Source organism: Marmota monax, unplaced genomic scaffold (assembly GCF_021218885.2).
Source record: "Marmota monax isolate L192 unplaced genomic scaffold, Marmota_monax_Labrador192_F-V1.1 WCK01_AAM20220418_F8-fsc00006, whole genome shotgun sequence".
NCBI lineage: Eukaryota > Metazoa > Chordata > Mammalia > Rodentia > Sciuridae > Marmota > Marmota monax.
The window spans coordinates 10,174,512-10,199,247 of NW_026693712.1; the positions used below are offsets into that span (position 1 = coordinate 10,174,512).

Here is a 24,736-nt window from a genome sequence, read left to right on the forward strand (position 1 = left end):
AGTATGTAGAGGACAAAGATGTTGCTGAATATCCTACAACATGTGAAACAGTTGCTTCTTCTCTCCTCAATGTGAAATTATCTGGTCTAAGATATCAATAATGCCAAGATTGAGATCCAGCTTGAGAAGGATCCCCTCCACTTACAGATTCTTCATTGACTTCCCTCAACAGTACAAACCCTACTGCCATTTGTTCTTAGAGTCCTGGGGACATTTTTCAGTATGTACTGATACAGTTGGTTGTGATTATTTGCTCAATCTCTGCTTTCTCCATCAGACTCTAAGCTTGATGAGGGCAGAGATGGTGTCTGTTGATCTCATCTCTCATTGTCCCAATGCCAGGCATTATATATGGTACACAATGATTTACAATAAACATTTGTAAAATAAATAGACTTGCATTGTGTGAATTCATGGGCAACCATGAAATACAATGATTAGCATAGAACTTATTATAAAAGAATGACATTCTTTTTGGGAGTATCTGAAAAATCCATACAATAAGGTGAGAAGTGTTTTGTGGTAAGGGAAATAGCCAGAGTCCTACAGTTCCAACAGTTCTGAACATGTTTGGTCTCAGGACTCTTCCATACTTTCAAGTTTTACTGTGAACGCCAAAGAGCTTTTATTATGTGGGTTACATCTATAAATATTTATCATATTAGAAATCATATTTGAGAAATTTTTAAAAACCAAAAATATACAAACACAGATACCAATGTCATCAGAGTAATGACCTCATTATCTATTGCCTCTGGAAAACTGTATACTCATGAGAGAATGGGAGTGAAAAAGGCAAAATAATTTCTTAGGAATATTATTCAAATGGTGTTGATCTTCTCGTCCCCTCACAGGGTCTCGAGGTCTCTCAGAGATACCCAGAATATTTTTGAAAACTGTTGTACTATAGGAATCTTGATGCTATAGAGATAAAATCCCACAAAGTAATCAGGGTGAATTCCTTGAAAACATTTCATCTGGGCTAATCCTGAAATATAGATGACATTGGGACACACAACACAGACCTACATCTCTCTTTTCCTGGCCCATTTCATGAGTCTATGGCATGAATGGGCCAACCATGGCTCAGGATCAGTTCTGGCCGACTGCCTGCCTTTGTAAATCAATTCATGGGAACACAACCACACCCATTCATGAATGCATTTTCTATGGCTGCTTCTGTGGTTTGACTTTCATAGTCACAACAGAAACTATATGGTCTGCAAAGCCTAAGATATTCACCATCTGGTTCTCTACAGAAACAGTGTGCCAACTCTTGTTCAATGTTTGTAAAAGTAGAGATTCAGCAAAAAATAAGCTTGATGCCAAATGACTTTTTAAGAGCATTGCCATCCCTAAAGTGGACACTAGGTTAGTGGCTGGGGAAGGACTGTGGGATAGAACACCTCCATCAGATGGGGTAAAAGACCACAATCATGTTGAGTCTCTGACTTTTCACCTTGTGACCCACTGGGAAACTTGGAGGTGAGTCACTTACCCATTTGGGGATGCTGAGTAGGATGAACCATCCAGAAAACTTCCTAGAAGTTAGAGTTGCCCCATGATGAAATGAGCTGCCCTTCTAGGGAAGAGTGGCTAAGGTTGCATGATTATGAGGTGCAGAGAGAAGTGAAATCATCTCTTTTGGAATCAGATGCATAGTTGTATTTAGTCAGGGAGCATCAGTTCAGGTTTGATGGGTACAAGCAAGTGATATGGGTTGGAAAAAGACAAAGGGAATTTCTGCTATATGGGGACAGGTCTCTGTGAAACCAGAAATCTGGATTTTAAAGCAAAACTCTGAGTTTTTATATGTTGGCTCAAGTATTAAGCAAACAAAAAAATACTATGTGAGCCAACTAAAACATATTTATGAATCATTTTTTTCACTAAGGCCTCAAGGATAACATGAATATTAGTCCTGTGCCAGCTTAAATATGCTTCGATTCTAAAAGAATGGAAGCCACCCCTCTATTTGTTGAGAATTTTTTGATTTTCAAAGTGTCCTGTCATCTTGGCTCATATTTTTGCTATTTAGTAAGGCAGTCAGGACTAGCATCCAGGACTTCTGACTCTAAGTCTAGTGCTCATATGATGACTGCAGATGCCACCACCACCCCAGAAGAAGTATCAGCATTTAGCAGAGTGGTCTGTGTGGAATGAAATGGGGGGTGGGAAGGAAGTCATGGCAGTTAAATAGACCAAGTGGCCAGGGAGAAAGCTCAAGGCAGGAGGTGTAGACATCTCTAGAAGGTTCTGCACATAAGACTATCCATTTGGAACCAGCATGGGTATCTTAAGAGAATAGCTACTATGGGCAGCTCCTCCCTGGACCTCAAAGGTACAGGAGTCAATTAATTCTTTAACTCTGGTTTGAATTAAACTTTGGTCACCTGTAATCTGAGTTCTTACTAATTTAAAGCCTTCATTAGGGGGTTAAAAGCCCGAATATTATAGTTTTAAAGCAGCCATAGCCATATAAATGAATGGACATGTCCTTCATTTACAAAGATAGGTAGTAGGTCAGACCCTCAGGTCATAATTTTCCCACTCTTGACACAGGATCATTCAGTGGGTTGGGGAAGAGGTGTGTGTCTATGCAGAGTGTCCTAATGCTGCCTATCTTTCAAGATCAGCTCAGAGGTTATTTGGCTAGGTTAAATGACTAAGAGAGTTTCTTCCCACTGTGAGCTTTAAGAATGCTTTGAACTGATTTTGTCTTGGATATAGAGGTAGAATCCCCACCTCCGGTTCAAGCTATGTTTGGAACGAGTCCTCCAACAAAATGCCTCCAACCATAATTACCAGCTCTGTAACTGAGCATATGTTGGTGGAAGCCTCCATTCACAGCAAGCCAGTTAAAATGCAATAAGGGACAGCTAGCAGATCTTCCGACTTAGAGTCCAGGCTGTTAATTACTTTTGTAGAAAGAAATACATAAACATGCAGATGGCAATTGTAGTAAATATGATCATCTACATATAAATATAAAAAGCCTGCCCACTCCTCAAGCCCCATCTCGTATGTACCACACTTCTAGAAATATTCTCTGATTCTCCCTTCTTCCCCCTCCACATATGAGCTTTCTTTCTTTAAAGCCCAGTGACAGGCTTCTTAGGACTCAGTAGAGTTCTCAAACATGAGCATGTATCATAATCTGTGGATGTCTTGTCAAGCACAGACTGCTGGGCCCCAACCTTAGGGTTTCTGGCTCAGCAGATCTAAGGCTAGGGCTAAGAATTTGCATTTCTAACAAGTTCCTAGATGATGCTAATGCTGTGGGTCTGGGGACCACATCTGGAAAACCACTGACCTACAGCACAGTTAACCCGCAATATAGTTGCTTTTATACTTGTTTTGTTTCACCATTAGATTGTAAATTACTTGAGGAGGAGGGATGTTATTCTTATCTATATACCCTGGAGGGCACTCCATAAATTCAAGGGACATTTGGACACACCCATGGATGAAAGAAGGAATTAAGTTTTCAGTCAGGATGAACTTGACAGGGGTTTCTTACAACAGGTATTTCTTGAACCCACAAGGAAGCTTAAATGAAACAAACTTGTTTGCAAGAAGCAACCAGTACAGGAAATTCCTGTGGCTAAACCACGCTGTAATAGAAATCACAACATGGTCAAGTTTACCATTCTGGTGGAAGACCAAAACCCAAATGAAATCCATCAAATGGTCATGCAACTTCCACTATCTGTAACGTGATTACTGGGTATGTGTGTATGTGTGGCGGTGGGGAGTAGGGATGCACAAGATTAGGACATAGGCATGTACCAAAGGAAGACTGGGTGAATACACAGGGAACAGAGAGTCAACTTTCTGTAAGGTGAAAGACCTCAGAAGAAACCAACCCTGTCTATACCTTGATCTTGGACTTCCATTTCCAGAATTGTAAGAAAATAAATTTCTATTGTTTAAGTCACCTGTTATATGGTATTTTATTATGGCAGCTCTAACAAACTAATATAGATTCCAGGGATGGGGAGGTAGCTCAGTGGTACAGCACTCATCTAGAATTCATGAGGCCCTGGGTTCGATCTCCAACATAACAAAATACAATCTAATATAGGCTCAAAATCACTTATTTTAAGTAGTATACAAAGGATATAAAAGATTCCAAGGACTCAGAACCAGGACCATGGAATGGCCGGAGAGTAGAAGCCACCTTGCCCTACCTACTCCTACTCCCATCCCCATAATCCTCTGCCTGGAGGATCCAACAGATCCTTACAGGTTTCCTTTCCCCACTCATTCTCCAAACAGTAGCCAGAGTGATGCTTTCAAAATGTAAATCCAGTGATGCTTAACCCCGACTCCCATCACCTCCAGGGGCATTTAACACCATTCAAAGGCTTCACCTCACTCTTGGGATGAAGTGAGACTCCCTGCCAATATCTACAAGGTCTTGTGCAATCCAGCCTCTGTTAGCCTTCTCAGCCTCATCTCAGAACCTGTCTCCACCCAGCAGTCACACTTGCCTTCTTTCTTTTCCCTCCAATGCTTCCTGCTCCCTTTGTTTACCAGGAGATTCCCATTGCAAAGGAGACATTGCTTCTAGTTCCACATCCTGGAAAATGCACCCCATGGCAGAGGCTGTCAGTGGGGAGAGGTCCTGACTGCTCAGGCCCTGCTGCCTGTGTCAGGTTAGCCATTGGTAGAACCTGTCTCAGGAGGAGCTGCCATGTGTCCAGAGCATGCACGAGGGGAGTGGTAAAAAAGAGGCCTCTGAGAGGTACACAGGATTTTCTTCCCAACCTAGACACCTCTAAGCCCTTGTGCCAGATTGCTCATCTGGGAGCTGTAAAAGGAGCTGAAGGGTGACATTCTGGGCCTGTTGGCCCAAACCAGTTACCTGCTCTGCTGGGTGTGATGAAAGAGTTCTTTCTTTTTGGTCTGGATTGCTCATTGCCCTTCCAGACACAAAGAGAAGCAGCAAAGCCTCTCTCCTATGGTTACTGTCCTGTGTCTCTTTTTATCATCACTTAGTTATATAGACCATGCTTTCTGAATAAGGCACTGAAATATATGATCAGATGCATGGCCCAATAAGGGGATAAAATATTTGAAATTAGAACAGACGCATATGAACATATTAGACCCATAGTGAACTGACTCTTGACATTGCCCCATTTACCTGTAACCCAAATAAAGCCAGATTTGCTTTGTGCTCAGATTCTGTATTAAATTTGGTTAAAAGAAATATATCCAGCAACCAAAAGAAGAAAAAAGCAATTTAGCTGAGTGCAGTGGTGCATGCCTGTAATCCCAGTGGCTCAGGAGGCTGAGGCAGAAGAATCGTGAGTTCAAAGCCAGCCTTGGCAACTTAGCAAGGTCTTTAGAAACAAGGTTTCTAAATAAAATACCAAAAGGGTTGGGGATGTGGCAGAGTGGTTAAGTACCCCTGGGTTCAATCCCTGGTGCAAAAAAATATGTATTCAAATCTTTGCTGGCTTCTCTTTCTCTCAAAGAACAGCCAAGGAAAGAGGGCATCTGTTTAATAACTAGCAAAACAGAGGCTGACTGAAGCTTCTTATCCTTTGCCTCATTTGGTTGTCACCAGCTACACGAGGCGGGTGAGGCAAGGATCACTCCACCTGTTCAATGGGTGAGCAGACTGAGGCACAGGAAGCTGAAGAGATGTGCCAGACGCCAACACAGGCCTCCGTAGTGAGCTTCCTTTTCTACACATATGCCATCCATACCCATATGCACACAGCAGACCCCTTCTACCATTCTGCTCCCTAAAACATTGGAGGATTTTCCTGGCACTACTGGCAGGAAAAAAAAAGATTATTGTCAGTACAAGTTTAAGAAACAGCAAGAGATTCATTAACATTTGGTTCTCAAATCTCTGCTAAGTATGGTGTTAAGAAAGGGGTAGATATTAATGAAGCAGACAATTATTTTTACTTGCTCAGCCTCTATAAGATAGATTAATGCAAAAAAAAAAACCCAAAAACAACAACAACCAAAAATCCTATCAAAATATCTCTCCCATAGTTAAAGAGGCATCCTGTCCTCACTTGACTCCAGGAACTCTGGTACAATAATTAACATGTGGGCCAGAGGCCCAAACTCATTGGCACAGGATGATTCTCAAATGAGAAACACAGAAGCCTCAAATCCCACTCACATAAAGGGCTTACTGACATTACCTATTGCGAAGAATACAGATTTTAAGGGACAGGCAGGAAGAGAGGAAGCAGAATTTTGTCAATGTAGGAAGCAGGTGGGAGGAAGGGTGGACTTCTCACCTAGTTTAAAGCACCATGGATTTTCCCCAAAGCATTCTTTAAAGTTTGTACTCTCAAGTGGACTTTGCTACCAGTTCAGGAGTATTTCCCCATAGCACTGATGTCATAATGCCAAAATAATCTGGGTCAGCACACACATTCCAGCTGCCAACAGAAGGTTTCAGATTCCTGAGCAGATTAGCTATGGGGGATGCCCAGTTGCCCTAGGTTCAAGGGCAGCTTCTGGACCTGGGGTTAACTTGGTGAGAAATGACCTCAGTAAGGGCAGAGACATTCAGATCCAGAAAATCCCCCCAAAAAGGTGGTCTGTTTAGTAGGGAAACATATTAAGGGAATTAGGACTAAGAGGCCCATAACTGGCCAGAGGACTGAAAGGTGCTGAACAAGAAGACAAATAGGGACATTTATTCATTCCACTTGCTCTTGGGTGCACTGCTGGGTTTGGGATGAGGAGAGCCCAGGGAATGGTGGATAATTCCCATGTGTTATGTTGTTACTCTGTTTGTGCTTCAGAATTCTTTCAACCTGGAGATGCACGTAGAACCCCCAGATTGTAGCCCAACAGAGGAACCACGCAGCATAGTTATAAATAGAAAGCATCCGGGTCTTCCTAAGAACAGGATGTCCTAAGATTTCCCTGAGTCCCTTGACACAAAAAGCTTTCCCAGATAAGCTTAATCCTGGTGTCACTCTTTTGGGTACCCACCAAGCCCCAGGGAAGACCTGACTCCAAACAGAAAGTCCCCACTCCGTACAAGATTACAAAGTCCACATGCTAAAGCTCATGTGCATTGGCCCAATTATTTATTCATCAATATTTACTGGATAATTTCTATGTGCTAGGGACTGCAGATACACTACCGAGTAGAGCAGCCCAATTTCCTATCCTTTGGGAGTTTATAATTTCATGGGAAAAGATCCATGATGAGTAATTAAACAAACAGGTATTTATAAAATGGGGAAAGTAGAATGAAGGAAATGCGTAAGGAGGACAGATAATCTGAAGGTAAAATATTTCAGCTGAGACTGCAATGATAGGGTGGAGGGTGGGGAGCCAGCTTTAGAAGACCAAGGGGAAGCACTATCCAGTGGAGAATGGCACATGCAGAGGACCTGAGGCTGAAGAGAAGGTGGTGAGCCCCAGACCAGCATGGCTGGAACACAGGGACCAGGGAGAGCAGCAAAAGATGAGTTGGAGAGGTGGCTCTTGATTTGTATGATGCTTAAAGATTTAGCAAAAACTTTTAGAGGTGGTATAGTAGAAATACCCATTTGAGGGAAGCCAGGCTGTTGGCATGGACCCATGGAAGTGAGGAGAAAATAAGCCTCACAGGTCCTACACTTAGCAGCTGGGCTAAGATTTGTAGTCAGTTCTGCTTCCAAGCATAGACTTCTGAGGGGACACACACACACACACACACACACACACACACAATTGGGTACAATTTACAGTAACAAAAAACACACAGATCTTAAATACAAAGAATTTTGACACATACAGAAACAGGATATAATCATGTGGGTATATTTCCATCACTCCAGATAATTTGCTGCAATCTTTTGTAATCAGCCACTCCTCTCCCAACCCAAAGCAATCATTGTGATTTCTGTTCACACAGATTAGTTTTGTCTGTTCTTGAACTTTATATAAATGGAATCATACAGTATGTATACTTTTCTCTAACATCTTTTTTTTATTGGTACAATATGATTAGACAGAATAGTGTGATTCACTGTGATATATTTACACATGCACATAACATAATTTGGTCAATTTCACTATGCACTTTTATGTCTGGCTTCTTTCACCCAGCATTTTCGTGATTCATTAATGTTGTGGCAGGCAAGGTGTGTATCGATAGTTGGCCACTTTTTATTGTTAAATAGTAACTCATTGTGTAAATACAACACACTTTGATTATCTATTTTTCTGTAGGTGAGCATTTGGGATGTTTCTAGCTTTGGGCTATTATGAATTAAGATGCCAGGAACATTCTTGCATAAATCTTTTTGCAGGTTATGTTTTCATCACTCATGAGTAAATAGCTAAGAAAGGCGTTGCTGGATCACAAGTAGGCGCTTATCAAATTCTTATGAAACAACCAAACAGCTTTCCAAAGTTGCTGTACCATTTTACATTTCCACAGAAATGTATGAAAATTTTCAGCCACTGGGTTGGTGTAAACAAGGGGTTTTAATTTGCCTTTCCCTGATGTGCATATTCACCATCTGTGTATGTTCTTTCATAATGTGTTGGTGAGAATTCTTACCAATTTTTATTGATTTTAGTGTCTAGAAAGTTATTGCCTACCTTAAGGTCACAAGATACTCATTATTTTCTTCTAGGAGCTGTATAATTTTAGCTTTTAGTTTATTTAGGCTTATGATCTATCCTGAATTGATTTTTGTGTATTGATGTAACAGTGAACAGGACTAGTGATGGATAGACTTGTCAAGTTTATACTTGCCCTCTACAACATCAGCTTCACCCCTGATTCATGTTTGGAATCAAAAAAGATTATATATGGAAAGTGTTTAGAATGGGTCTGACACATAATAAAATACTCCTTAAATTTTAGCTAAGTCCTGGGTTCTTACTAGATGCCTCTGTTCCCCATTCCTATTGGAATGATCCAGAGGTGACAGTATCAAGCCAATATCACATGGTGATTACTTTGTATAATTGAAAGTTTTTCTAATACATTCACATATATTTCATCACTTTATCACTACCAATCATTAAGGAGCATTCTTCCACCTTCTAGGCACTGGGTTAAGCATCTTACATCCACTCTCTCACTCAGTGCTCACCTTTTATTCCCACCCTGAGAGGAGACTGAGGCATAGGCTAGGGGAGGTCAAGCAACTCCCTGACAACCTCATAGCTAGTAAGTGTCCAAGCTGGAAACTGGACCCAGGCGTCTGCCCACACAGCTCAAGCACTTACTAAACACACTCTCTAGGCTTCTCAACTGGGTCAGTAGCCTAGTGTTCAAAGGATCAGTTTGCACAGTCCCAGAAATCAGAATCAGATAACAGGTCCACCATGGGCCTGAGGGCAGTGACGCTGACCTGGGCAGCAGAACCAGTGCCACTCATCCTTGCTGCCTGCCCATACTCTCTATTGTCCACTCACACTGCTCTACTGCATTCCCCCCACCTCCCTCTGCCTCTGGGCTCTGTGATGCATCAGTTCTGTGTTGCCAGGAGATCTTCCTAAATAATGCACAGCCCTGGTCGGGTCACAACTTGGCTCAAAACCTCTCAGGACTCCTCACTGTCAATTGTAACAAATACTCTTGAGTCTGGAATCTAAAACTCTCAAAGATCTGATCCTCACCAAGCCCATAGCCTTAGTTTCTTACACCCTATAAATTATACACAAACTGATCTTCCCGACACTTCCCCAAATGCTTTATGCCTCTGTATTTTGCTCTGGACCCCAGTTCCAACCTAAGGGGCCAGGACTCAGGAGCTGGAATAAAAGAAAACATTGAGTGAGGTAATGGAATGAGCAAAGAGTGCTGGGGCATCTGCCTGCAAGACCAGCCATCCCACATGTGTTCCCCTGGTGCCCTCATCACAGGAAAAACTGGGAAAGATGGTGAAAAGGAGGAGCAGGTAGGAGGGAAAGGAGGTCCTTGAGTCAGATGGACATAGCTTAGATATTAGCGTCACTGCTGTTTTGCTCACTCGACCTTGTACAACTGATTTACCTGAGACTCATTTTTCTTTCATATAAAAATGAAGATACTGAAATATTCCCCATTTGATTCATTCTTTCATACATTCACTCAAGGTTCTCTTTTAAATTTGAGATTTGGACCTAACTGTTGCTTCTTGAGTCCATTTCCTTTCTGTAAAATGAGAATAATATTAGCATCTCCTTCACAAGACTTTGGGGAAGGAAAAGTGGGCTAATGCCAGTGAGGAGGTTGGCCTGTGTTCCAGTGCTGTTGTAGGGAGCATCACTCCCCAGCAAATACCATTGTGTTCGAAGGACTTGACAGTGAGCAAAACAGGCAGGTTTGTCACATAGCCACCATGGAACTTAGAGTATGATGTAGATAAGAGATGCAAATGAAATCAGTGGGCTAATGAACAAAATAATTATTGACTGTGGCTAGTTCTATGAAGAATAGCGAGATCCAATGTAATGTGGGGACTTTCCTTAGATATAGAATTCAGGGAAGGTCCACATAGGATTGCTGTGAGAATTAAATAAGGTAAATGCAAATGCTAAACATCTGCATTCAGATAGCCTAGCATGGGGGAAAAATGTCTCTGGACTATGAGGGCAAGAAAAAAATCTAGTCCCCGGTTAAGGCATCTCTAATGGGGTTAGACTTCTCTTTGCTTCAGAAATGCTGCCTGCCAGGTCCCTTTTCCCCACTGTGTCAGTACCAGGTTCCATCTCTGCCCTTTGAAAGAGGGATTTATGGTTGCCTAAGGTGCCTGAACCATACAAACCTGACATCACAGGCAATTCTTTTTCCAGAATGACTCATGCTGGCTGTGAAAATATCTAATGTCATGGTTACCTTAGACCACTTTCAGACAGGCAGGGCTGAGATCCCTGGGCTGTGTCCCCAGATCTCAAAATGCAGGAACAGACCTTGGGCAGCCCCTGCTCTTGCATGCTGAGAGCAGCTTGTAGCAGGGAGATTGACACTTGGTGGAGTGTGCTTCAGGTGCTTAAAATAGATCAACGGTGTCATTAGACTATTGCAAAGCAGTCGTTTCATTGGCCCTGCTGGTAAGGGCAAGAGATAACAGCCCATGGAGAAAGACCTGTGCTTTGCACAAAATTAAGCAGATGCAAGGAAGAGGCTTTGGAAATACAAGCAGGAGAGAGTGGAATTCAGCCAGGAGATGGGGTGGGGCTGGTGTACAAGCATATGAGCAGAAACCACAGTCTGGAACAGCAATACGGAGCCTGTAGGTACCCCTTGTCTGACGGATGAGACACTTAGGAAAGAGGCCTGAAGATGTCTAGGGAGCTGGCATAACCCAGTAGCGTCCTTTGAAATTGACAAGGGATCATCCACACTCTCAGGCAGATAGACCACTGAGTGGAGCTGACTGCTGTCTTCAATGCTCTCTCCCTAGCAGGATTCAAGTCCTTCCACCTGGTCACTCCTTCCCAGGCATGCACCCATTGAGCACTGTCCTTCCTGAACATAATGCTTTAGAAAGAGTCTAATTGGAATTCTGCAGATTGTTGCTCTGATTTCCTTAAGTCCACAAAGCCCCAAAGCACATTTTTTAGCAGCCCACATTGCTTTATTGGCTCTTGCTGAGTTTTTGATCAGCCTCACCTTCCTCATCCTCTTTCTCCCATGGCTGCCCTGTTTGGTGTTGTGGATGCTGGGAAGTGATGGGGGTGGAGGAGGCGAAGACATAAAGACATGCTTTAGAGGAACAAGTAACCAGATGTGGTGAAAGACAGAACATGGGAGCGTGGAGGAAAGGGAAATGTGGAAGAGGACTGCTTCTCACCTAACTTAGACGACTCAGTAGATGGAGGTTCTATGGATCAATTGGCTCCATAAGAGCTGAAACATGTTTTTCTTTTCTTTTTTTAAAAGGAGAACAAGTTTATCCAATTTAGGTTGAATTTGAAGAGCCCTGGGCTATCCATATTAGAATCTCAGTGGAAAGTCAGAAAGATGAACCTATGGCTTCATAGAAATACATTTATTATCTTTATCCTAGGGCTTAGCAGAGAGAGCAGTTTTTTTTTTTTCCATTAATGAATTAATTCATCAAATATCTTTTGAGCACTTGCTTGGTACCGGGCACTGTGTTTCGCTTCTGTGAGTTAGTTGCTATCTTGATTTTTCTCCATGGGAATGGGGAAGAATACGCTTTCAGTGGAAGAAATTATGTCCTAGGAAAGGTCTTTGATGACCACGTGAGATCACTGCTGTAGCCTTCCAGCACTGCTTCTGGTGGGTTGGCTATTTCCGCTGACCTTGTTGACACAGAGTTCATGCTACTGACTATATGTCCTCAACCAGACCACACATTTTCTCTATGTCAGAACAACCATGGAATGGTTCAGCCTCTCAAATGTCTTCTCTTGAGCTGGAAAAGGTTCCCACAGCTAGGATCTCTGAGCCAGAATCGTCTCCTTTGCTCTAGGCCCCTTCTCCCACTACTAGGTTCCTTAAAGCCAATTGGAGGCAGGACACTGTGTGTCCTGTAATATACTCAGCCTTATCCTGTAGGATATGATATTGCCCTTCTGGGAATGGGCCAGCTGGGAAATCAGGTCCTGGAGTGGGGTTTTGCTCCCTTGGAGAGCACTTCAGTAGCAGGGCAGTGTTAATCAATTGCCCACTCCAGACAGGACCTTCTCCCACAATCTAACAGATCAGCTGCAGTTTCTCCATCTCTTCTCCACATTTGATGTTATATGGGTCATCTACCAGACTGGGGTTCAAAAATTCAGATGCCAACAGTGACAAGGTAATGTAAAAAAAATATTAAGCTGTCATTGTGTAATTTAATAGGAAGTGTCAGCTACGGTGGCAAAGCAGAGATGGCTATATGCCCGTCCAAAGCTAGCACGCCTACTGATCACTGTCACCTAGGAAAATAGGGCTGCAGGTTCATGGTTTTGTTTTTCTAAGAGAAGCTAGAAATCCCAGTTTTGATTTCCCAATTTCTCAATGTTGGTAATAATTCAAATTTATTCAACGCTTGGCATAGGGCAAATAAAACATGTCCTATGATGCTGACCACAAGGGGAACATTTTGCCCACCTGTTTGGTCCTTGAAAGAAGAACCATGTTGGTTCTATTTGCTTCCATGTCCTCAGTATCATACCTGGTGCAGACCTATACTCAATAAATATTTATTGGGTGAACAAATGATCCAATTCTTATTCCCCAGGGACTAAGGAGATTGAAAACCAGTACCTTGCCTGTAAATTCCCTTGTGTTATCCTAACACCACAGCTATGCATAATGACCTGTGTGGGCATGGGTGGGAGTGTGTTCCAGCACACAGACCGCCTGTGACACACTAAGTCACCGGCAGTCCTCCCATGTGGGGGCCCTCTGACATGTGAACTCTTCCTTTCAGGCTCACAGGAAGAGGGTCCACCTGTGTCCATAAGGGATGACAAAATTAGTATTTCAACATCAGGAATAGGTGGATGGCTTTTGTGACATTTGTATCTAATAATTAACTGTCAGCATCTGACACTAGCCCTGGGGAGTTGCTGGTATTCAGGGGGGAAGCCACACCAGTAGGAGAATGTTCTCCTCAAATAGTCATTTCCTTAACAGAAACGATGTAGGAGACTGAATTGTGTCCCCTTCAAATTCATACATTGAAGTCCTGACACCTACTTTCTCAGAATGTGACTTTATTTGGAGATAGTCTTTACTGAGCTAATCAAGTTAAAATGAGGTCATTAGTATGGGCCCTAATCCAATATGACCAGTGTCCTTACCAAAAAGGGAAAATCTGGACACAGACACACACAGAGGGAAGAGCTGAAGATATAGGGAGAAGAACCACAAGCTGGACAGAGACCTTCAGAAGGAACCACTGCTGCCAACGATTGATTTTGGATGTTTAGCCTCCAAAACTGTGAAACCATATATTCCTGTTGTTTAAATCACCAAGTTTGTAATACTTTGCCCTCATAAACTAACATATACTAATTTTAGTCATATTATGAATACTTGCAATATGCCAGGCACTGGTTTTAGCAATTCACAAGTACAAACTTATTTATTTTTGATAATGGCTCCATGAGAGAGGCACTATTATCCACCCCACTGATCATCATTAAAGATGAAGAATTGAGGTACAGAGAAGGCAAGTGACTTGACCAAGGACACTCAGCAGGTAAGGGGCAGGGATGGAATTTAAACCCAGCCATCTCACTCCAGTCTGTGCCCTTAAGAACCACAGGATGACAATTCACTTGGCAAAATACCCCTAAAGTCAAAGGCACTCACATACTTCTGGCTATTTTCTATTCTTTCACAATGGTCTTTGGCTAACATTGGGCGAGGGCCAGTTGGTGACCATTCACCACAGCAGATGCTATCTCAGCAAGATAAAGCTTTTGCCAGATAGGAAAGTTGGAGTTCAGAATTGATATCACTTCCTGTATGTAATCCAAGTGCTCTTGAAATCACATTGTGATTTTCAGAGATGCGTTATACTCATGTTGGATGATTTTAAGATTGTTGCTTACATTATTCCTGGAAGCCCCCTCAGTCTCAAGTGATCATTTGTCTATAGTCGCTTCATTCATTTGGGAAGCACTGTTTAAACACCATCCCGCCAAGAAAAAACTCTTCTCTCTTCATAAGGTACCATCACCTCAATTTTATCTGTTTTACAGATTTAAGGTTCACTCCTGTGCTTGTGTCTAGAATAGGACCTTTTCTTAAGGAATCCTTAGAGCTCCTGACATTGACAGAGGAAGTCTACCTTGCTCTACCATGCTCTACCATGGGTGTCCTCTCTTCTGAAACCCCTTGTCTATTCCAGACCCACTGGCCTCATTCCTACCTACGCTATACCCTGGGAGGCACCATCACGGGGGTCAACTGCCTTCTTGGTCCTCTGGATTCTGGTTAAATGGGGCCAACAGGGAGTCCATTATGGGAAGGAAGGAGAGAGGTCAGGATATTTACCTTCAGGCTCCTTCCCTGGAATTGGGCTGCTGCCTTCCTGGAGCCAAGGGCCAAGGGTCCGGTCAGGTAGCCCTTACCCCACAGCCATCTGGGTCTCTGGGCTCCTTCTTTCACCCCTTCATGCTGGGGCAAGTTGTGGGGAAGTGGGTAATAGGCCTCCTAGTAGTGGGCCGCCCCTGCTTCTCCTTGTTTGCTTTCCTACACCCTTCCTGCACACATGGGAAGAGTTCTTCAACTGAGGTCCTCCCCAGCCCTGCCCGGACCCTAGCTGAAAGGATCCTCTTCTCCTCCATCCTATAGCAGGAGCAGGCTCTAGGCTGTGCAGTCTATTTTCTAAAGGCTCTTTCCCCCAATTTCTACCTTATGACCTCCCAAATCCTGGTTCTCATACCTTTTCTGAACCAGAGCCACTGTCTCTTCCTTAGGACCTTGTTGTTGTTTTTGGTACCAGGGATTGAACCCAGGGATGCTCAACCACGGAGACACATCCCCAGACCTTTTAAAAAAGTATTTTATTTAAAGACAAGGTGTCCCTGAGTTCCTCACTAAGTTGCTGAGGCTGGCTTTGAACTCATGATCCTTCTACCTCAGCCTCCTGAGCTGCTGGGATTACAGGCATGTGCCACCATGCTCGGCTTCACTTAAGATCTTAAGTTCCTATTTTGCCATTTTCAACCTAAGTCATATACAACACCAGGTTAATGATTTTCCTGTTAGGTTAATGGCTTTCCTATGTACAAAACCCTGCACTGGCTACTGTACCAGTAAAACAGGCAAATTTTCAATCAGAGATTTTGGTTTTTATGATACTGTCATTTCAGAACTTTGCTTGACTCAATGTCAACTCAACCTTGGATTCAACTCCACTTGCTTGAGACCCATGGTATTCCACTTGATCCTCACAAGAACCTTGCATGTTGGCATTTTATCGCTCACATTTTTATACAGGATAAAATTCAGGCTCAGAGAAATAATCTGTTCTGTCCAAGAGCACAGAATACATCATAGATCCTGAATTTGAACTCAGGAATCTATATGACAAAGCTCAGGTTCTTAGTGTCCTGTGAAACCTTTGTGGGGTTACGTGGTCCTTGAATACCCTCTTAAACAAAAGCAAAGTCTGTTGCAAGAAAAGTAATTTAACAGCATGCCAATCCACAGTGAAGAAAGAGCCAGAGGCATTGAAAGGTTCAGAGGCAGGAGAAAGCCTATGAAACCAGGGAGGATGGATGATACCATTGTCCATGGTACACACGATGCTTACCCAATCCTGAGGATGAACAGCCCTGGGCTTTGTACATAGGAAAGCCATAGCATTCAGGTGCTCTGGGAATTGTGGGTGAGGAGCATAACATTTTATAGGACACAGATCAGGGCTTTTGGCTCACTGGGGTTTACCTAGGCTCCCTTGGTTTTGGAACTCCTGGTGTCAACCTAGGAATGGGAGAGACAAGAGGGAATAACGAAAGATTGATGGTTGCCTGAGAACTTGTACATTTGATGGATGGTGCCCCTGTGGATCTGAACTGGGTGAGATGGAGTGGTCTGGGTTCATGAAAATGGCCGATGTACAAACTGGCATAAAGAAACATCCCAGGATGCATCATGGCTGGGGGCTGCAGACCACAGCTACAAGCCAAAGCTTTTGTAGAGTTGACTGTTTAGGGAGATGGGCTTCAATGCATTCACCACATGGATGAGTGTGTAATGACAGAGACCAGGCTCTGAAGGAAAGGGCAAGATGTACTGTGGGCATACCTGAGGGGGTGTTTAGCTGGACTGGGAGGCTGGGGAGGACTTCTGCAGCTCTGGGGGGTGAGGAGCTGGGCTGGTGCTGTGTGAGGAGGGGACTTCCCAAGAAGAGTGGGCAGGAGCAAGGCTTTAGAGGGAATGGAAAGAGGCAATTGGAACAGGTGCGGGGAGAATGGTGCTACGTGGAAGAGGCGGGGCTGTTAAGAAAGGACAGGCTGTGAACCCCACAGAGAGTACTGCAGAGAGTGGACGGGGAGGACAGGAGGTGCTGGAGTGGGTGATGGGAGACCAGTTATGGGCTGCCCCAGGAGGTCAGGAGACAGATGACAGGTCTTGGAATTCGGTTGGGAGCATGGAAGAGGAAAGAAGGGCCAGATGATGGAGGTACCCCAAGAAGTCAAAGTGCCACCCCTGACCTGCTTACCTTGCCCTCCTCTGGAGTCCTTCACCCAAGGAAGTGGAGACCTCGGTAGGAGCTCGGGCTTCCTGAAGCTTGGTGGCCTGCTCCTGCCTTTTGAGTCTCCCTCCTTCCCCCTCCCTCATTGGCTCTGGGGGCCAGAACAGGTCTGTCTGCCACCCTGTTCTATCTACCCCAAGTTAACCCCTGTCTCCCAAGTGCCTGCTGTTTAGCCTACTGATGCTCAGTGTGAATTCAGAAGAAAGGATTCTAAAAATTCACACTGGGGAGTCACTGACTGAGCCTGTTCCTATTCCTGTCACTGAGAAATGGTTTTCTTACTAAGAACAACAGTTTACACATTTTCACAAAGCATTTCCTCCTTATAATCCTATTCAATCCTCAAAAATTACACTCCGGGTATGCTTCTCAATTCATAGTGAAGGTGTGAGATCTTCAAGGTTGACTGGCCTCCTTGCTAATGTCCTAAAGTCAACAGTGACTAATGGCCCCAGTGATCACCAGAGTAACTGTGGTGGCCTGACCATCCCATTGTGGACATGTCCACAGCGAAGGTCCCCCTCTTGGTATTTTACATGAAACATGAACATTTAGTCTACATTCCCTTCTAATTTTTGCAGGTGAGACAACTCTGCTGAAAACCACACAGCTAAGAAAAAGAACAGAACTCAGGACACCCTGACTCCAGGGCCTGAGCCCTATCAACTCTTATAGTTGCCCAAAGACTACAACCCTTGCTCTTCTCCAGATGAAGTGATTAGGAATTTAGAAACAAGCTCGAGATTCATCTGCTCTTGAGTGTTGGCATTTGAACCACTGATTAGGGATTGTACCCACTATTAAACATTACACTTCCCAACACCTTTCACAAGCCAACAGTTAACAGTATGACTTGAAGTTACCACATACTAGCTACGAAGTCACCTACTCAAGGGGAATAATAATACCATGCCCCAGCTCTGGTGGGAGAATTTGGTTGAAAGGCAGCAGGAAAGTGCCTGGCCATAGCTGGGGGGGGGGAGGAGCAAGGTCCCCATGACTGGAAGTGGAAGACAGAAACTAAGTAGGAGTTTCTACTAGGGACAATTTCCGGTGTGAGAATCAGAAGAAATTTCACTTCTCAAAGGGGAGCATTTTGCTTACATCAGGTCTGCTAAGGACCTCCTGTCAATGCTCTGTCCCAGTGACCTCATGGCCTTGTCCTTCCTGTGAGGTCTGATTTCTAGTCTCTCCATTTGCAGACTCTCAGAGTTGGGAGGAACCTCAATAATGATTGAGTCCAGTGGCAAAGCCCTGAACCTGAGACTCCCCCACAGTGTCCCCCCAGGTAACCACTCACAGAAGCATTTCCTCTCATGGGGAACTCAGGGACTCCTGAGGCTACCTGGGCCATTGTTGTTTATTTTCTCCCACTCCTGCAGAATAAACACTCTCCCTGCTTAGAGGAAGTAGGTGAAGCTGGAATGGCATTTTTGCCAGTCCTCATCTTCTGCAGTATTCAACTCTCTTGATTGTTATAAAATAATAAAAAATAAAAGGAAAATCTCTACTTCCTTCTTACAGGAATACTCAGTGTTGCTACCAAGAGTTTCTTTTTGAAAAGTGCAGAATCAGTCGCTTATTGCCCTCCTTAGTTCTGTGAAAAATAGAAGAGCTGTTTTTCTCTTTTATCATTTAGTGGAAAAAGACTTCCATAAATACATTTTTTTCTTTTTTTCACCCCTAGAGATAGCAAAAACTGACAGTAATTCACATCTTTATTTGCCTGCAAGCACACAGATGCAAACATGTGTGAATGGGTTTACAGGGTTTTGCTCCTTTCCTGAGCTTGGTAGGAGGCCATCCTTCTAGACAGTCGAAATCAAGAGGCAAAATTTTGGGCTGTAAAATGCAGAGGGAGTCCAGGCTCACTCTCTTTCTTAGCATAGATATGCAATACACAAAGGAAGACAGCAGAGATGAGTCACACAAACACATAGTAAATAAATATATTTCATTTCCATCTCAGTGGCTTTTGTTTTGTTTTCCTCTTCTCTATGCCAACGGCCTTGAAATGGAGGGAGGGTGAGGAAATAGTGGGTTTGGGCTGAGTAAGGTCTCAGTAAGGTACTGATTTTTCTTGGCCCTGCTTCAGTTCTAGCTATTTCAGAAAAAAAAAAAGTAGATTTTTAGATTAGACGCGTCTCTAACAACCTCTATGATGTTACAGATGAACAATCTGAAATGCAGAGTTGGGACTAATAACAAAGTCAGAGATCCAGGGAAGTGAATGTTGGTAGGGGTCCTCTGGATCAACACCCTCCAACTGATGCTGGAGTGACCTAGACAAGCCAAGCTCACAACAGGGCCAGGAGAGTGAGACTTGAACCCATTTGTGCCCTCCCAAGGTACCAATTTGTGCTCATAGTCAGGGGACTATACTGAAGACAGAGACTGCCTCCTTGTCTTGCTGAATGCATTTCTCTGTAGCAGAGGCCCAAGCCAGAAGCAAAATGTCTGGTTCTGGTTCTGTAAGACTTATGGCCTCTGGCATGTTAGAAATATGGCCCCAAGGGCTTGTCCTTTCTGGGTTTCTCAGGGTGGCCAACAAGCTTGTGGTAGGTAGAGAAACCAGCCCTGGCCTCACCAGGTTGAGGGACATAGGAACTGGATCTTTCACAGCCTCCAGACTCAAAGGTGGCTTCATGAAGATTTGTTTATCAAATTGTTCTTTTCTATCCCATTGCCTGTCCATGCCCACCCATCCTCAAGCCAGCTTCCCTGCTCTCGGCAGATCATGGATAAGAGCTCCACGGCTTTCCAGATGTGTGCAGAGAGGTCTCTTGGAGCCCCCACATCAGACAATGGCCACATACTGCTGCCTAGGCCTTCCCAGGCATTGCTAGAAGGAGACAGCAGCAGCCTTTCCGACAGAGGCAACTGGCGCCGCTGACTAAACATTAGCAAAATCATCACGAAAAGCCAGACCCCAAAACCATTCCTCAGTCAGAGGGCTCAGAAAGCACCCAAAGGAGTCCGAGGTCAGATGTCCACGCAGATGCCAGGCTTCCTTCTTCCTTCCAGGCAGCCCCGCGCAGGCTCCTGCACCTCCCGCCCCCACCCCTGTTCCCATGGCAAAGGAGAGGAGGATCCACTTACTGCTCGTGTTCATGGTGATGCCTTTGCACTGGGTCTTTCATTCAATACGGAGGCCCCGGTTGCTTTTTAAATCTTCCGTTCTCTCGACCTCACTCATCACCTGGGGGTGAAAAGGCAGTCCAGGGCCAGCTCTGTATCCTCAGGTGCTCTCTCCCTCTGCTGTCCCCTCTCCGCCTGGGCTGGAGCCACTGGCCTTGAAGGCGAGTGGACTAATAGGCGCAGGTGAGAGCAGGAAGGAGAGGAGGCGGGGAGGACACCGGCGGCCTGGTGCCCCCGCGCCCGGGACCCGAACACCGGGCAGCAGCGGGGCTGGCAGCGCCTGCTCGCGCGCACCCCGCACTATTCCAGCCCAGCGGCTCCGGAGCCCAAAGGGGGTGTGGACCACAGGGAGGCAGGGCGGGGGCAGCGCGTCCCCGCCCGGCCTCGGGGAGCAGCGACCCGCCCCGGGACCCACCTCTCGGCCAGCGTCTGGAGCCAGAGGCTCCTGCCCCGGCCCCTGCGACCGGCTCATGAATCCTGCCCGTCGTCTGGGGTCTGGGATTCCAGGGCGAGCCAAGCGAAATAGGAGAGCTCGCCATCCATGATGAGGGCTCACGGGCTGGCAGCACGGGGGGCGCGGCCGCTCGCTGCTGCCACCTGCTGGACGCGCGGGCGCGAGTTCGAGGCCCCGCCCCGCTGGGCTTCTGCCTGGCTCCTGGGGGCCTGGGGCTTGCAATGGGACCCTGGTGTCCTGGGGCCAACAAGAGGATGCTTGAGTGCTTCTTTTCCCTCTCTTGATACTGGATCTACAGGCTAGACCACGAGAGGGAAAGAAACTTCTTGGGAGGGGCTGAGAAGGAAAGACTTTGCGAGAAGAGGGTTCCCACTCCAGCCCTGGTGCTGAGAAGCTGGGTGCAGTCTAGTCTTGAGCTTGTCACTGCTGTGTGGGCCTGGTCTTCGTCCCCTGAAGAAGGCGGCTGGACCGGTGCGTGAGGTATCGAGGATTCCCATAGCCTTGTACCTATGTCCCCACTTTCCACCCTTTCTCTTCGTGCCCCTTCTTAGCACTGATTCATCTCTTTCTTACTAGAACATTAGTTCCATGAAGGAATGGTCTTGCCAGCAGGGTTAACCTCCTACCCCCAACTACCTAGAACAGTAGGTATCAACAGATCTTTTTAGACTTTCATACTACACAGCTCTAAGGTAGACTGGGCACCTCCACCCAGGCATTTCCCACTTTGAGGAAAGCAGTAGTATGTGACCTCATGACTAAACTCACGGATCCACCCTAGTTTTTGTATGGTCAACTAGTTCTTACCCCAAATTATTATTATTGTTATTTTGGTAATTAGTTCTAATAGGCGTGTATCATAGAGATTTATTTTTTGAATATTTTTAGTCGCAATTGACCAAAATAGGGTGGGGTTCTTTACATTCCTGTTCCTACTAAAACCTCCACCTTCTGAAAGTAATTCATGATAAATGAAGTGTGACTTTCGAGTGTTGAAAAACAAGATTGGGAAAATCCCTATCCATAGAAATGATGACATTAATGAAGAACACAGGCAGAATTAAAAAAAAAAAAAGAAAGAAACAACTATGAACACTCATACCCTCAACTATTAGACAAGGAAACAGTGGGCCAGAGAAGCTGAGTTATCTGATCTATGACACTCAGCATTTTTTGGCAGACCTGGACCAGATCTCAATTTTAGCTCAGTTCTGTGTAAGAGTGATTCAGTGCACTAGAGTCTGGCGTATCAGGGAAGGTAAAGTAGCCACACTCTTAAAACTAGAGAAAGAACACTTTTTAGATTAAGTCCAGTATTTCTATCTTACACAAAGTGGAAAATATTAATATGGCTCATGACCCCAAAGCATGATAGCAATTAAAGAATCTTTAGGTAAATTGAAGGTCAGTGGATTTGGAACACATTTTGATAGCTTTTAAGATTTTGGGTTTTTTTCCAGTGGGGTGGAAGCAAAAATAGCTCTAACCTCTTCACAGTCATTTTCAGGCTTTCATATATATAACCAGCCCTGAGATACCAGAAAGAATGAAGATTTCTAGGCTATGGACTCCCTTGCTTAGTCTTTTAAACAGCTATTCCTGTGGATTCACAAACAGATTTTTGCTATTGAGATGAAGAGACCTAAAATAGCTTTTAAAACAATAAGTGATTAATAAGTATTTAAATTATTCCAAAAGATATCTTTAAAGATTACCTACATAGTCATATTGAGATTTATTCCTTATTCAATATATTCCCCCCACCAAGAAAGTTCGAGTTAATAGAGCTATTTCATGAATGTATTTACTTACTGCCCAAAGATTCTGTGTTAAAAAAATGTCAGATTACAGACAGTCGAATAAAGAATGGTATTCCTTCATCTATTCATTCAACCACTGCATATTTTTTTAATTTTTATTATTGGTTGTTCAAAACATTACAAAGCTCTTGACATATCATATTTCATACATTTGATTCAAATGGGTTATGAACTCCCATTTTTACCCCGTATACAGATTGCAGAATCACATCAGTTACACATCCACTGTTTTACATATTGCCATACCAGTGTCTGATGTATTCTGTTGCCTTTCCTATCCTCTACTATCCCCCCTCCCCTCCCCTCCCCTCCCCTCCCATCTTCTCTCTCTACCCCATCTACTGTAATTCATTTCTCCCCCTTGTTTTTTTTCCCTTTCCCCTCACTTCCTCTTATATGTAATTTTGTATAACAAATCACTGCATATTGAATGCTTACTTAGTTTCAAGCCTGTGCTGGCTGCTGGGAATACAATGATGAACAGAACAGACAAGGCTTCTACCCTCCTGGAGGACCAACCTCAGCTTCTATCTTTTATTCTCCATCTGTAAATTGGTTATAATGAGAGCATCTACCTTTTGGGTGTTTTGTGTATTAAAATGCATAGTGTGTTACATGCCAAATGAAGTCTTGATGTCTGCTATTAGGACTGTCCTTCACTACTTATACCTACCCTCAGTGACAATGGTGGGTAGAAATAGAGTGGTGCCCATGAAAATGTGCCTTCAGAATTTTCCAACTACAGGGAGCTTAACTGGCCAGTTCTTTTGTAGTAGGTTCTTTTTAAGAACACATCCAACTGCATGCTGATGGATTTTTAGGAAAGAACTTTGGATCTTGGACAACCCTATGAGGCTCAGTAGCTTTCATGGGGGAAACATTCTCATTTTCCTTCCACAGTTATAAGGATAGGGAGAAAAGGGTTAAAAGAAACTTAGGAAGCTATCCCCCTGAGGATGTTCAAGACAATTGGAGGGGAAAGACGCAGGAGGAAGCTGGGGGTGGGGCTTTCTGTAGCCCTGGCTGTGAAAATCATCAGGGGAGCCGAGGACCTTGCCTCCCTCCTTGCCAGAGCACAGGACTGAGAACTGCGGAGCAGAGGGTCCCTTTGTTTGGAAGTCTGTTTTGAACTTTGAGACTCCAGATGGAGATAAACAAGTCCCACTTGGAAACATACAAATGCTCCCGTTTGTTGGAAAGCCATGTGGCAAAACCATTGGAGGATAAGTTTACTACCCTTTTTGAGGGGAAAGAGGAAGCTTCCTGGGGCCAGCTTCCCTTCTGACCATGACCTTGCCCTTCCAGGATGCTACTGGGCTGCCCACTATGCTTCTCCACCAAGGCTCTGTCTCTCCTGACTTCCTGTCCCTACCTTCGTCATCTGCAGCCCTTCTCACTTTCTGTGCCCCTCACTGCAGTCGTTGACTAATGCAGCCATGGGCTCCTGCCTTCTCTCCACTTGTCTTTCTGTTCCTCCCCTCCTGCTGCATCCTCCACTCCTCTCAGCCACATCAGCCTGTCCCTCCGCAGCCCACGCTGGCACTGCACCTGTTGATGAGCAAGCACTCCCTCATCCTCATCACTATGCAGAGTCCTCTGGTCTCTAAAGGGCGGGAGTTGGGGAGGAGTGCTTGTGGTCTGATGGCTTCTACGAGCCATCCCTATGCTGCAGGTGTACCTCAGCAAGAGTGAGTACTTTTAATTTTGAAAAGGACATATATTTGTTATTAACATGGGGTAGATCTACATATGATATGGTAATCATGGCACATGTTTTAATAAAATTGTAGAAAAATATATAAAGGGTATTGTTTATGGTAATTTATATAGGTGGCGTATGTATTATATAAAACATGATACATATATGTAGACTACACTTAATATTGTATGAAATAATTAAGTCATTTCCCCCACATAGGAGATCCCAATCAGATACCATATGTACATATGCAATTGGTGCTTTTTTTTAAAAAAAATCTTTATTAATTATTTAACTTATTTTTGTATGTGGTGCTGAGGATGGAGCCCAGTGCCTCACAGATGTAAGGCAAGCGTTCAACCACTGAGCTACAACCCCAGCCCTGCAATTGGTGCCTTTTTACTTCAAGGTCCCATATCTGCAGATTCAGTCAATCACAGATCAAAAATATTTGAAAAAAAATCGCTTCTGCACTGAACACATA

The 24,736-nt window shown here is 44.3% G+C and overlaps 1 protein-coding gene across 6 annotated transcripts in view; it reads right to left on the reverse strand.

The window, feature by feature from the left end:
* The window catches only part of Ablim3 (actin binding LIM protein family member 3), a 109,907-nt gene extending 89,047 nt beyond the window's left edge, over positions 1-20,860 (reverse strand). For 3 of the 6 annotated variants that reach the window (XR_009228290.1, XM_058584229.1, XM_058584227.1), the window contains exons 1-2: positions 20,695-20,860; positions 20,241-20,340 (exon numbers count right to left, since the gene is read on the reverse strand). Coding sequence is in view for 5 of the 6 variants with exons in the window: in XM_058584229.1 (XP_058440212.1) it covers positions 20,241-20,253 (13 nt within the window). In the remaining variant the exon portion in view is untranslated. Of the gene's footprint in view, positions 1-20,240; positions 20,607-20,694 lie in introns of those variants that run through there. The other 3 variants (XM_046460294.2, XM_046460293.2, XM_058584230.1) reach the window with 2 other exon arrangements.
* Between the last annotated feature and the right edge of the window lie 3,876 nt (positions 20,861-24,736).